We start from the raw sequence: 13,742 nt of genomic DNA on the forward strand, positions 1-13,742 counted from the left end.
AAATTGTATTTAAGCAATTGGAAAAAACTGTAAACAGTAAAGGAAAAAAAAATGATTTGCTTTTTACTGGAATGCTTTTGAATGTGAATACATGTGGACATACAGTTCCCAACCAAGAAATTCTGTGTAAAAAACAGTGGATTGCATGTTTTGCATGCAAATACCTGTAAAACTGAAGCATAAAAGTCTATGCAGTTTTTGTAATGTCAACAATAGCCAGTATTTTGAAACCTGGTGTACTTTGATTCACTGCATGTACCTTGTGAAGTGAAAACAAGTGTTATTCTTTGACAGAATAATTTCATTTTGAGTCATATTTCCAGTGTTTTGGTATAAAGTTGGTGTGTACAGAGAAAGATGTGTTCTATTTTGAAATGAAGAGTTAGTATATATTTAACAAAATGTGCTTTTGAGAACAAAATTATCCATTTGGCCAATTGTGTTTTGTAGGCGTGAATCTGTGTTAAGAGTTTAGAAAAAATATCTGAAGTATGGGTAAGCGCTTGTTACCGATTGAAAAAAACTGTAAAGCTTTAAGCACAGCTGCAATTCAAAATGTTGTATGGTTCATGTGGTAAATAAATAAAACAGAGCCACAATTTTGAGAGTGAAGCCAAGTGAATTTGAATACATTTAAATAAATGTCCAACACCAATACAAAAAAAGTAATTTTTATTCATTCAAAATCTCGGTAGTGATAGATAATGACAATGTTGCAACTTTTCCATCAACTGAGATGTTAATATGTGTGAAACTCATACTTGTAACAAAGCAATATTTTCTATTAGAAATTTAGAATTGAGACACTCAGAAGTGAGAAGTGAGATGTGGGTTTTCCATTTTTTTTTCTGTTTTTATTTCCAGATTTAATTTGACTGATCACACAAAACAGAAGTGTGTTTTACTATTTAAGTTAATTGTATATGTATGTATTTATGTATGTATATTTTATACTATACATACACAAATACATCACAAAGCAGAGTTAGCTGTTATTCTTTTGAAAGTTGACAGGAAATACTATACCAGAAAAGTCAGCCAGATCGATCGCCTTTAACTTAAAAGCAGCTCTCGTACTGGGCTCACTTGTTTTGCTCTCGTTACCTGGCGCGAACTGTCTGTCTCGCTCTTGCGCTTCCATGATAGTGATAGATACAGTTCATGCAGTACCTGTGTCTACAGTGAATAGCCACAGGGTCCTTCAGTAGATCCAGACAGATGGAACAAGAGAAGGTTTCTCTATTCAGCTGAACTCCTTTCTGCGCCATTTCACGTCTCAGTGTCGATGACTGTGTGAGTTTATGTTTGTTGGAAGTGAAACTAGTTTCAGCTCTGATCTAAAAAACATGTGCTTCTACAGTGAATGGGGCCTGCTAAGTCTCACACTTCCCCTTTTGCTGGTTACACCCATCTTCAGTGTAGAGATTTAAAGGGGTGGGGACAAAGAAGAAGAGGGAGGAGTTATCAGGCTTGGACTCATTGCAGGAAGAGGAGCAGTTTGAAGCAGATGCAGCTGCTTTAGTAAGCAGAAACGCCTGTTCTTCAACATCACATCTGTGTTTGATCTGAGGGTTTCAAAATATGGCTTTTTTTTTTTTTTTTTTCTCGAGCATTTTAAGACAATTTATATTTAAGCCATTTAAATCAAATTCACTCTCGCCCGATGACAGCTGGGATAGCCTCCAGCAGACCCTGCGAGGCATAAGGAATAAGTGGTTACAGAAGATGAATGAATGAATGAATAAATCAAATTCAGGAGAACTCAACAGAATGAAATCACCAACAAAATTCAAATGGAAATGGAGCTAACAAGCTGGAAGCTGTAGAAACTGAAGCTCTGACTGCTTTGTAGAGATTTCTTCTGAAGTAATAAACTTCAGATAACCAAAGCTGTAACATTACATTACATCTGAACAAAACTCCAAATGATAATTGAATTGCAGCTTGTGTCAAATGGAGCTAACTCAGACACATCCTGCAGGACATTCATGAATGAATGGGTCATTTGTGTCATCATTCTAAAAGACAGCGTGACTTAGGCAGATGGGTCCCTCCATATGAGCTGGGTTCTGCTCGAGGTTTCTTCCTGTTAAAAGGGAGTTTTTCCTTGCCACCGTCACCTTCAGGCTTGCTCTGGGGGTTTCAGGCCCGGTTTTGTAAAGCATCTTGAGACAATTTGTATTGTTATTGATGCTATATAAATAAAATTTAATTGAAATGAACTGAATTTAAGGATTCTATAGAGCAGCAGCTTTTGTTTGGTTTTCTTTTCTCCTTAACTATGAGTTTGTGAAATAAAGAGACTCTGTTTGAGAAATATATCTTTGCAAGTTTTATTTAGAGGAACCGACACCATGAACACAAGCTGCATAGTGGGTTAGTTCTCTCTACCCGTGATGCAGAACATACAACTTTTATATATTTCTACATTACGTGACTTTTCCTCCTGTCACACTTCTCCATGTGCAACTGTGCTCAGTGGACAATAGAGATCTGGCTGCGTCTCTTTCTCAGACAAAGATGTAAACCAACAAATGTAATATTGAAATACTTTCAGTAAAAGTGCTAAAATACATGTTATCTGTCTTTCAACAGCCCTCAGCTTCAGGTAATATGTTAATATATTTTTAGTTTGTTTGTTGTCGTATATTGGACTGCTGAATGAAGCTTTGTCAGTGTTGTTTAAGATAGAAACTCTCTGTAATAAAGTATGAATGAAATGTTGAATCAAGTGCGTTTTAGGATAACAGAGGAGCTAATTATAAAAACCAGTCAGCCATCTCTAAACAGACATTCTAAGGAGAATTTACAGTCTAGAAATAAAAACTGAGCTGACCAAAGTTTGTCAGAAATGTGTTCTGCTGTAAAGGAGTGGTAAAAAACAGCTGCAGCATCTGCTTCAAACTGCTCCTCTTCCTGGACGAAGTCAAAGTGTTATAAGCCCTGCCTCTTCTTGCTGCTCTGAAACATAGAGGCGCTACTCTGTTCTCATATTTCCTTGTCCCCTCCCCTTTAGATCTCTGCACTGAAGATGGGTATAACCAGCATCAGGGGAAGTATTAGAGCTGAGAGACACATTCACTGCAGAAACATGTTGTTTAGATCAGTTCTCTGACTAGTTTCACTTCCACCGAACAGAAATTCCCTCAGTCATCGACGCTGAGAGGTGAAATGGCGCAGAAAGGATTTCAGCTGGATAGAGAAACCTTCTCTTGTTCCATCTGTCTGGATTTACTGAAGGATCCTGTGACGACTTCCTGTGGACACAGCTACTGCACGAACTGTATTAAAAGCCACTGGGATGAAGAAGACCAGAAGGGAATCCACAGCTGCCCTCAGTGCAGGAAGACTTTCACACCAAGGCCTGTCCTGCAGAAAAACACCATGTTAGCAGAGCTAGTGGAGCAGCTGAAGAAGACTGGACTCCAAGCTGCTCCAGCTGATCACTGCTATGCTGGACCTCAAGATGTGGCCTGTGCTGTCTGCACTGGGAAGAAGCTGAAAGCCGTCAAGTCCTGTCTGGTCTGTCTGGTTTCTTACTGTGAGAAACACCTCCAACCTCACTATGATGTAGCTCAGTTCAAGAAACACAAGCTGATCGACCCCTCCAAGAAGCTCCAGGAGAACATCTGCTCCCGTCATGATGAGGTGATGAAGATTTTCTGCCGTACTGATCAGCAGAGTATCTGTTATCTCTGCACAATGGATGTACATAAAGGCCACGACACAGTCCCAGCTGCAACAGAAAGGGCTGAGAAGCAGAAGGAGGTGGAGGTGATGCTACACGAAATCCAGCAGAGAATCCAGAAGAATAAGAAAGACGTGGAGCTGCTTCTACAGGAGGTAAAGGCCATCAATGGCTCTGCTGATAAAACAGTGGCTTACAGTGAGGAGATCTTCGCTGACATGATCTGTCGCATCCAGAAAAGAAGCTCTGATGTGAAGCAGCTGGTCAGATCCCAGCAGGAAACTGAAGTGAGTCGAGTAAAAGAGGTTCAGGAGAAGCTAGAGCAGGAGACCACTGAGCTGGAGAGGAAGGGCTCCGAGCTGATGCAGCTCTTAAACACAGAGGATCACAACCAGTTTCTACACAGCTACCCCTCACTGCCACCACCCAGTGAGTCTACACACTCATCCAGCATCAAGATTCGTCCTCTGAGCTACTTTGAGGACGTGACAGCAGCTGTGTCAGAGACCAGAGAGAAACTACAGGACATTCTGAAAGAGACATGGACAGACATCTCCCTGGCAGTGACTGAAGTGGACGTTTTACTGTCACAACCAGAGCCTAAGACCAGAGATGAATTCTTAAAATATTCGTGTAAAATCACACTGGATCCAAACACAGCACACACATATCTGGTATTATCTGAAGAGAACAGAAAAGCAACAGTAATGAATCAACAACTGTTTTGTTCTGATCATCCAGACAGATTCACAGGGTGGGCTCAGGTCCTGAGTAGAGAGAGTCTGAGTGGACGTTGTTACTGGGAGGTGGAGTGGAGAGGAGGAAGAGCTGGTGTAGCAGTCGCATACAAGAACATCAGCAGAGCAGGGAAATCACGTGAATGTGCATTTGGGTTGAATGACAAATCTTGGGCATTGCATTGTGAAACAAACAAACTTTTTTTTACCCACAACGATGTCACCACTGCAGTCTCTGGCCCTCCGTCCTCCAGAGTAGGAGTGTACCTGGATCACAGAGCAGGTATTCTGTCTTTCTACAGCGTCTCTGAAACCATGACTCTCCTCCACAGAGTACAGACCACATTCACTCAGCCGCTCTATGCTGGACTCCTTTTAGATATTGATACCACTGCTGAGTTCATTAAAATCAAATAGCCAAAAGTCACTTTAACGACAGAAGGTTAAAATGTGCCTTTTAGTCACCAGTTGATGTGCTCTCCATCATTATAGCTGAGCTCAGCATCATGATGTTGAACTTTGTTTGATTGGTGCTCCTTAATGAGATTTAGTTCTAACTTTGGAAAGAAAGAAATCTGAATTAAATTGACATTTATTGATTTGAAGACCACATGTTGTTGTTTTGTTGTTGTTCAAATGGATGTACAGATAAACTTAGAATTCAACAGGAAATTTCATATACTCTCAAGTTGTTCTCATTATTTTCTAACAGCTTTGGTGTTTATTCTTTTGGAGTAGTTACTTGTCACATGCCTGACTGTTTTCAGTTATTTTTACAGACGTTCTTTGTTCTCTTAATCGGCTTCTGATAAGAGAGGGTGGTGCGATGTGAAGTGTCTTAGGCTGTAGAATTTTCATTTTTTCCATGTGTCTCATCTTCAGCAGAGAAAGCTTTGACTAATCATTGTTTCAGCTTAATAAAAGATAAAGACAAGGATCAGTTTCTTGGAATTCTTTCACTATATACGTTTAACACGTTTGCCGCAACAGGACATTGGTCATTATTTGATTGTACATAGCTGATACTCTGAGTCAAACTAACTGACTGAATTGAAAGTAATTTAATCTAGATTAAAAGACAATCAAGTGTGTGACCAAATACTAGAAATTAATAGTTTTGATGTCACGCTGCTTGTCTGAAATATTAAGAGTTTTCGACTGTTACATGTGCAGTAGTGCTGTTTCTGCTTTAATGTATTTTACTGGACATGTCTTCATTACATCTGTCCAGGAACTGAAGCTGAAAATGGGCCAACTGGCTCAATGTGCACTGTCCCTAAAACTGTACAAGCAAAATGTCTGTTTAGATTAAATAGAATATTATTAGTGTCAATTGTGCTGGTGTAAACTCTGTGCTCGTGTGTTTCTCCTTATTGTTTTTATCCATGAGACAGTGTTGTGTATTTGGAAACCAAAATGTATTCCACTATTACTGGCCAGCTGTGCAGCCTGATATGTTTGACTGAGAGGGAAACGGACAAATTCACTAGATCCCAATCTGATCAAGTATCAGTGGGATGATCCACAGAGGCCCCTCCCCTCAACACATAGGACCCAAAGGCCCCCACTAACAACATTCTCAGAAAGCCCATGTCTATTCTCTGATGAGTCACAACTGTTTTGGAGGAGAGGGAGACCTACACAGTATTAGTCATACTGTTATGCCTGATTGGTGTATGTCTCCTTATTTTTTATTATTGCATTAGTGTATACGGCATTTACAGCTGTCTTATCGATGTCTGCAGTTTGTCAAAGTCTCTTTTCTTGCTCATATACATCTTTAGTTGCATCTATGTGACATCTGAATGTTACATTGTGCATTTGTAGTAAAAGCTCCCTCTGGTGGTGACTCCTTCAATCTCCAAATCACCTTCCAGCCACCACTAGTTTCTTGTCTTTGCAAAGTTCTGCCATAAATTGCATATATCTACACCTCTACTATTAGCAGATAGTCCTTACCTTCTTGTTTCTATATTTTACCATACACTCGCTTGCCAGTTTATTAGGTACAATAGTCCTGCACTAAACCTAAGTTTCATGAAGGTCATGCTATTCAGCATTGTTTTAAAATAAAACAGCTGTCATAAAACAGTTTTAAAACATCTGTTGTTTGTAGTAGTGTTGAAATATATTGTCTGTGAAGGCTCTCAGTCATGGTGTTGTAGAGTTTCTTGAAGATGTTTCATTCAAGTAGCTTCTTTCAGTTCTAAGGGTCTGGTGAGGAGCTGAGGTTTAATTAGGAACATCTGTGGGTGTAGCCCATCAGAAACTTGCTTGACTAGTGACATGCTGAGGCAGAAACGTGCTCACCCCAAAGACAAAACGCCCAGGCAAAAACAGAGTAACAGAGTGTGCGGTGTTCAGTGCAGTCAGGATTGTACACACTACCAACCCATCCACATACGCATGTACCAACACAGGAGAGCCAGCTCATCAGGAAACCATTCAGCGGTCCACCTTCACCTGAAGGACAAAGGACACTCCTTTGAAGAAAACAACGTCCAAATCTTAGCCAGAGAAGACAGATGCTTGGGAGTAAAAAAAAGCCACCAATTTCAAATTGGAAAATCCCTCTCTGAACAAGTGAGGTGGACTGATATATAATATGCCATCAATCTACAACATAGTCTTCTGTCCCCAAGCACCTTGAGACTGGAACCTCTGACTTACAGTTGATTGTCAGAGCACCATTCATTGGAGGAAGAGGACAGGGACAAACAGTCCCCCTTTAAAGACAGGTAAGTATCAAGCCGTGAACAGACACCAGTCGTGCCAGCATCCGGTCATTAATAGAAACTAGTCAAGCAGGTTTCTGATGGGCTACGCCCACAGGTGTTCTTGTTTAAACAAAAAACTCAATCACCAGTCCCTTGGAACTGAAGAAGGTACTTGGATGAGTGGCAAAAGGTCTTCAAGAAACTCTACAAGTCCAGTTGCCTTTCTTCAATGATTTTTTGGATATTGAATTATATTATATTTTTAATTCAATGGAGCTTAACAGAACCACAAACTACCTCCTCCAAATAATCATTCAGTTGAATTATCACAGCTGTTTTAGCATCAACTGAATATTCAAACAGTCATGAAACTCTAAGATTTAGTGCAGGACGCATTTTTAAAATATTTCAAATGAAGTTTCGGTCACATTAAAACGATTCTAAGAATTCATCAGTTTTAAAGACTGCTGACAACATAAAAATACTTCCTCTTTAGGTTAAAGCTATATTTCAGGAGGACACTCTTGCTTCACAATGACTTTCTTGTTTCTACTGCTGTGAACACAAGGAGACCAGTTCAGCTGACTATTATGAAACCCGAGGTGAGTAAAGCTTCCATCTTGTCACTCTCAAAAACATATATGTACATACTGCATAGTGTGAACAACCTTGTTGTACTGTTGAGGGTCATCAGGCAGGACTTTACTCAGTAATTTGATTTAACTTGACATGCAACAGTGGACGTTTCTCTGTGATTCAGTGGACAGATGTGACCTAACAGTGATGTTTTCTAATTAGATTTTTTTGTTCTACAGTGTTCCACCATGACATTACTGCCCCTCGCTGCTCTCCTCCTTCTCGCCAGCGTTCCTGCAGAAACTAAAGTGGTGAGGTCGATGCCAGACTGTGCAGAATTTTTTCTTGAGCAAACTCCACCAAATGTCCCAGGAATCTTGGAGGGAGGGAACATCCTGGACCAGAACAGATACAAACCCATTTGCCAGACTTTCAATAACAACCGGACCTTTGTGACGCTTTATGACACTCACAACAAGATCTCAGTGTTTTCTGCTGCAAAGTACAGAGGGAGCCTTGGCAAGAGACCTAAAAATAAGAAGTGGAATATTGAGCCACAGGTGAGCTTTTTTTTTTTTTTTTAACAAAAAACACTATTGTTTTGTATTTTGGTCTTTTTTTTATACGCATAACAGAGCTATATCCACACAGTGTGTTTTTAAATTTTTTTTAAAGGTTTTATTTGCAATACAGTCATCGTTCATGCTGAAAAACACTGCTATATAACCGAAAACAGTAGTATTAGTGTAAATTTTAATGTTGTAATCATAACTAATTACTAGCTGACTGCACTGGCTAAACATGTGGGACATTGTTGTAGTATTACATTACAATTTTTAAGTCCAAGTTTGCTTATAAAATAGGAATAAGTGAATAAAAGTGTTGCCCTAAGCATTCCCTTTATTTTCTTTTAATTATATAATTATATGCAAGCAAATATTAACTCTACATTTAGTCTACTTTGCTGCCTTGTAGGAAACCAGTAATTTAGTCTTTCAACTGTTACAGCTTGAGGACATTAATGGAAACGACAATATGTCACCTTCAAGATATGACATAACCTACAACTACCAGGCTGGGAACACCGACTACAAAAACAACCAAAGTTTTGACAGAGGTCATTTGTTGCCAAGCTCTTATGGATTTAAAGAAAATGACCGGAAATCCACATTTACCCTGACTAACATTGTTCCACAAAAGCACCAATTCAACGCTGGAAGCTGGAACAACATGGAGCAATGCATCAGATGTGTTCTGGATAAATACTGCGTCAACAACAATAATAAAATAGAAGGCTTTGTAGTAATAGGAGCGCAGCCCAGCAACAACAACATCCTCAACAGCTGGATTAATATTCCTTCCATGCTCTGGTCAGCATTCTGCTGCTACAGCAGCAGTCAGAGGAGATGGCTAGCAAGCGCACACTGGGGTGAGAACATTGAATCTAACAACAGATACTTGCAGACTAAGACTCTGGAGGAGCTCCACATGGAACTGGGAGGACAGTTTCAAGTGTTTCCTGGAACACAATGTCCACTCCACACAACTGTTACGGAGTTTTACCCAAACATTGACCGAGACCTTAAAAGAGCCTGCCATTGCTCACCACTCAGTTCCCCTGCTTCATCTACAACCATCTTTACATATTTGGTGTTATATCCGTGTCTTGTACTTCCACGTCTGATTTACTGACCACCACATTCACTCCTCCTAGTGCTACATCTGATCCTTTTACTACCACATCTGCCCCACCTTCTACCACATCTTCTCTTCCTTGTGGCACATCTGGCCCTTTAACAAATGCATCTACTCCCTTTACTACAAAATTGATTGTCCCTGTGCCACATCTGTTTTTTTCTAAAACACCAACATTTTTTTTTTTACATCTGGCCCTGTTGGTACCACATATGCCACTGCTATAACCACTACAACCAAAAAGAAGAAATTTGATGATACACAAAAAGGAGAGCAACCAGGCTTGACACTGGGAGTAGGATATTTGTTTTTGAATATCCCTCTAATCAACTATGCTTTTGTATTTGCTTCTAAAACTCCCACTTCTCATTCAAGCAACGACCAACCAGCTATTGTTGTTCCTAAAACTTGTCTGGTCTGTTATGATGAAGTTATTGTGACTTAAGTTAGGGAACTAGACCACACCCCATATCATTCTATTTCCCAGGCTTACCCATAACTGTGTGTCCTAACCCTGTCTCTCTCTCTGTTTGTCTCAGTTCTCAACTACCACCCACTGCATTCCTTTCTTTTCTTTTCTTCCTCTTCCACCTTTCATTAAAGGAACCAGTGGACATGGATCCGAAGCTTCCTGAGATGTGCCTCCACTCTGAGTCTCACTTTCTCTTCTATTATCAGTCTACACTTTCCTCCCCCTTTGTGTCCTCCCCTTGACCCTTTTCATGTCCTTTCTTCGATCCTTTTCATCTCTTCACACAACATCTCTACCCTTAGACACCTAAAATATGGAGACCTCAAGAAAAACAGCAAAGAATGGATCCCTTTTCCATGACAGAAATGGAAACAGTCTTAACAAACTGGTTTAGATGAAATTACTCACTAAATGGAGCAAGCACTTCCCATTTGAGGCTTACTGTACTTTTCATTCAATTCAATTCAATTTTATTTATATAGCGTCAATTACAATAAAAATTGTCTCAAGGCGCTTTATAACATCCAGCCTCAAACTCCCTTTTAACAGGAAGAAACCTTAAGCAGAACCAAGCTCATACAGAGGGACCCATCTGCCTAAGGCCAGCCGGGTACAGACAGAAGAAAGAGAGAAGAGAACAGCAGGAGGAACGACATAAACAAACATCTGTCATAGATACATACATCTGACTAAAGCGTACATGTGAATCTGATGATGATACAAATACAACATACAGCTGATGATGTTACATGACAGTTTGAAAATGTAAGAGGAATCATAGGCAGGTTGGAGAATTGTTCATTCAGGTAGGAGTGGATAACTGCAGGATTCCATGAAGACTGGGCAGGCTGATGAGACCACGACAACAGATGTAGTATGGAGCTCAACAGGAAACACACAACTCCTGGCCAGAGACACTTACAAGATGGATCTAGATTATTTTTTATGCCGGTGTATAAAAAAATGCAACAATTTGTTTGTTTGCTGCTGGTATATTTATTGCAACAGTGGCATTTCAGTTTGTATTGTTGGGTCAGGACCATTATGGCACGGGGCCTACACAATACAAAACCCTATATTTTGTCTGTGTGGGATGAAAAGAAGTTTTGTTTGAGCTTTTTTGGCGATGAATTTCCTTAGCTGCAAATTAAGGACATGTAGGAAGTCTGTGTTGTTTGCACAAAGTCACGCTGGCATCACATGCAGTTAAACTGTACATGTGATTAAACCAGTTCTCCTTTTCTGTGCTACACATCTTGGATTAAAGACTCAATCATGTAGCAGCTCTGTTATCTGCAGAAACGTTGTGATGGAAAACATGTGGTGAGGAAATGATACAAAATAAAAACAAATGAGTAAAGAAGGCCTATTTTGCTATTACCTAGTCCTACAATAAATAATATTCCTTTGGGTTTGTTCCTATTATTTGCTATAATATTTTTTTTTAATATTATCTTTTTGGACAATAGGTGACCTTATTGTTCATAGTAGCATGATTATAACAAATCAAAATGTCTGCAAAACAATGTTTCTTTTCCTGCTAATCAATATTAGCAATGATTTACGATTGGCTTAAATTGAATAAGACATCTTTTTTCTTTATAATAATGTGATTTATTTATTTATTTTGGTATTTCTGTGTTTAATGAACTATACAATTTGCACTCCTGTCACTAGTGCATGACAGGATATCACATAGAATGAGACTTCAGAATAAAGGAATCATACGAATAATATACATCATATCATGTGAAAGAACATGCTTCAGGCATCCCCTGACCTCTGGTGGTGAAGAGCAGCATATGTAGCTACTGGTGCCACAGTCAGCTGTTTTTGTCCCTGCAGAGAAAAAGTTATCCTACATATATTCATCTGCTTGATGTGTATATCCACGGTGTGGATTCTCGGTTCAACTTGTTTGGACTGAATATTAATTAAAAATGAATGAAAATTAAATGTTATTGAATCTGTCATGGGCGGCACAGTGGCGAGGTGGTTAGCACTGATGCCTCACAGCAAGAAGGTCACTGGTTCGAATCCATGGGCCGGCTGGCCTTTCTGTGTGGAGTTTGCATGTTCTCCCTGTGTCTGCGTGGGTTCTCTCCGGGTACTCCAGCTTCCTCCCACCATCCAAAAGACATGCTGGTTAGGTTAACTGGTGATTCTAAATTGGCCGTAGGTGTGCATGTGAGTGTGAATGGTTGTCTGTCTCTCTGTGTTAGCCCTGTGATGGACTGGAGACCTGTCCAGGGTGTACCCCTGCCTCTCGCCCCTGTGACCCTTAACAGGACTAAACGGGTATAGAAGATGAATGAATATGTCATTATTATCATTTTAAAAAATTGTCCATGGACAGTCACTGAATGAGATTCTCTGCCTGAATATGGTGTCAGGGTGGTGGACATTGTTCATGATGGACCAGAGTTTGTTCAAGGTCCTTGCATCTGATTGTTCATGATGGACCAGAGTTTGTTCAAGGTCCTTGCATCTGCCACTGATGTCAGGGACTCCAACTCTGCCCTCATTCTTAGTGCTGTCTCCCCTGCACACCGCAGCATAGAAGAGGACACTGGCAACGATAGTCTGGTAGAACATGTCCAGCAGCTTCTGGCAGATATTAAACGACCTTAGCCTCCTGAGGAAATACGGCCATTGTGCACCTCAAGTAGGTGCACAATGATAGAAAAGAGATAGAACAGATCTGAAAAATGAATCAACAAATGACAACAAATCAACAAATGACCATAAAAAGCACAAAATTGCAAAGACATAACGCGACGAGAAAGATATACAAGACGGCCACTAGAGGGAGACAAATTACCATACAATTATTATAGTTTTTTCCAGTTGCTAACACACTAAAATGACATGGATAGCACAAATATTTAAACTGACACACAGGGAGCAAAACATCATCTCAAATCTCCAAAACTTTAAACACATTCACTATTTTCAATTCGAAATGGCACTTTTTAAGTGTACTGAACGCGGTTCTCTGCCTAAGACACAACAATCTGACATAAAGTCACATGTTTGCAATTTCAAAACACTGTCATTTAAAATGACACTACATGAGCTCATTGGCCACTATATGTGCCACCTGGCCAAACAGGTGTTATGTAATTGTTAACACTTCAATCAACAAAAGACCACAGGTGAGCATCATTTTTTCTTTTACAACAACAACGGAAGACATTGCTGAGAGGAAGGGTGAGAATGAGAGGGGGAGGAAGAGTGAGAGGTAGGGGTAGAGCAGGTAGAGGAGCTCGTGGCCAAAGAAGGCAACTTTCAAATGAAATAAGAGCAACGTTAGTTGATCATGTAATCAACCATGGACTGACAATACGAGAGGCTGGACAGAGTGCAGCCCAACTTTAGCCGTTTCACTGTTGCGTCTGTAATCCGGACATTTAGACTGGAGCACAGTTATGTAACCAACATTTCTTTCACACTATGTAGTACACCACATGTCATAATGTATCAGCTGGGTGAGACCTGTTTACTTTCCTGTACAAGTTACTCTACTGTGGGGGAAATATCTTTAGGCTGCATTGTCCAAGCCATATATATATATTTTTTGTTTGTTTCTCTAAAGGACTGAGAGACTCAACCATGGTGGAGGAAGGGGCCAAATGTTCACTGGGGTACAGGAAGCTGCCATTGTAAACTTGGTTTTGGCAAATAATGAAATCAGATTACGAGAGATTCAAAGCCACATCATCCAAGACAACATCATATTCAACAACATTCAACGAGTCAGTCTGTCCACATTGGGTCGCATTCTCAAGCGAAACCACATCAGAATGAAACAACTTTATAAGGTGCCTTTTGAGAGAAACTCTCAAAGAAACAAAGAC

At 40.0% G+C, this 13,742-nt stretch overlaps 1 protein-coding gene across 1 annotated transcript; it reads left to right on the forward strand.

The window, feature by feature from the left end:
• The first annotated feature begins 3,156 nt into the window (after nucleotides 1-3,156).
• Nucleotides 3,157-5,307, forward strand: LOC311486651 (tripartite motif-containing protein 16-like). The gene has a single exon (XM_084542578.1). It carries the CDS (start codon nucleotides 3,172-3,174, stop codon nucleotides 4,840-4,842), a length of 1,671 nt encoding a protein of 556 aa, XP_084398704.1. The 5' UTR covers nucleotides 3,157-3,171; the 3' UTR covers nucleotides 4,843-5,307.
• The last annotated feature ends 8,435 nt before the right edge of the window (nucleotides 5,308-13,742 follow it).

This window comes from Chelon labrosus, assembly GCF_963514085.1.
Source record: "Chelon labrosus genome assembly, chromosome: 1".
NCBI lineage: Eukaryota > Metazoa > Chordata > Actinopteri > Mugiliformes > Mugilidae > Chelon > Chelon labrosus.

Bases quoted from the DNA above. Each gene is read 5' to 3' on its own strand.
- LOC311486651 (XM_084542578.1), top strand. From the start codon at position 3,172: ATGGCGCAGAAAGGATTTCAGCTGGATAGAGAAACCTTCTCTTGTTCC.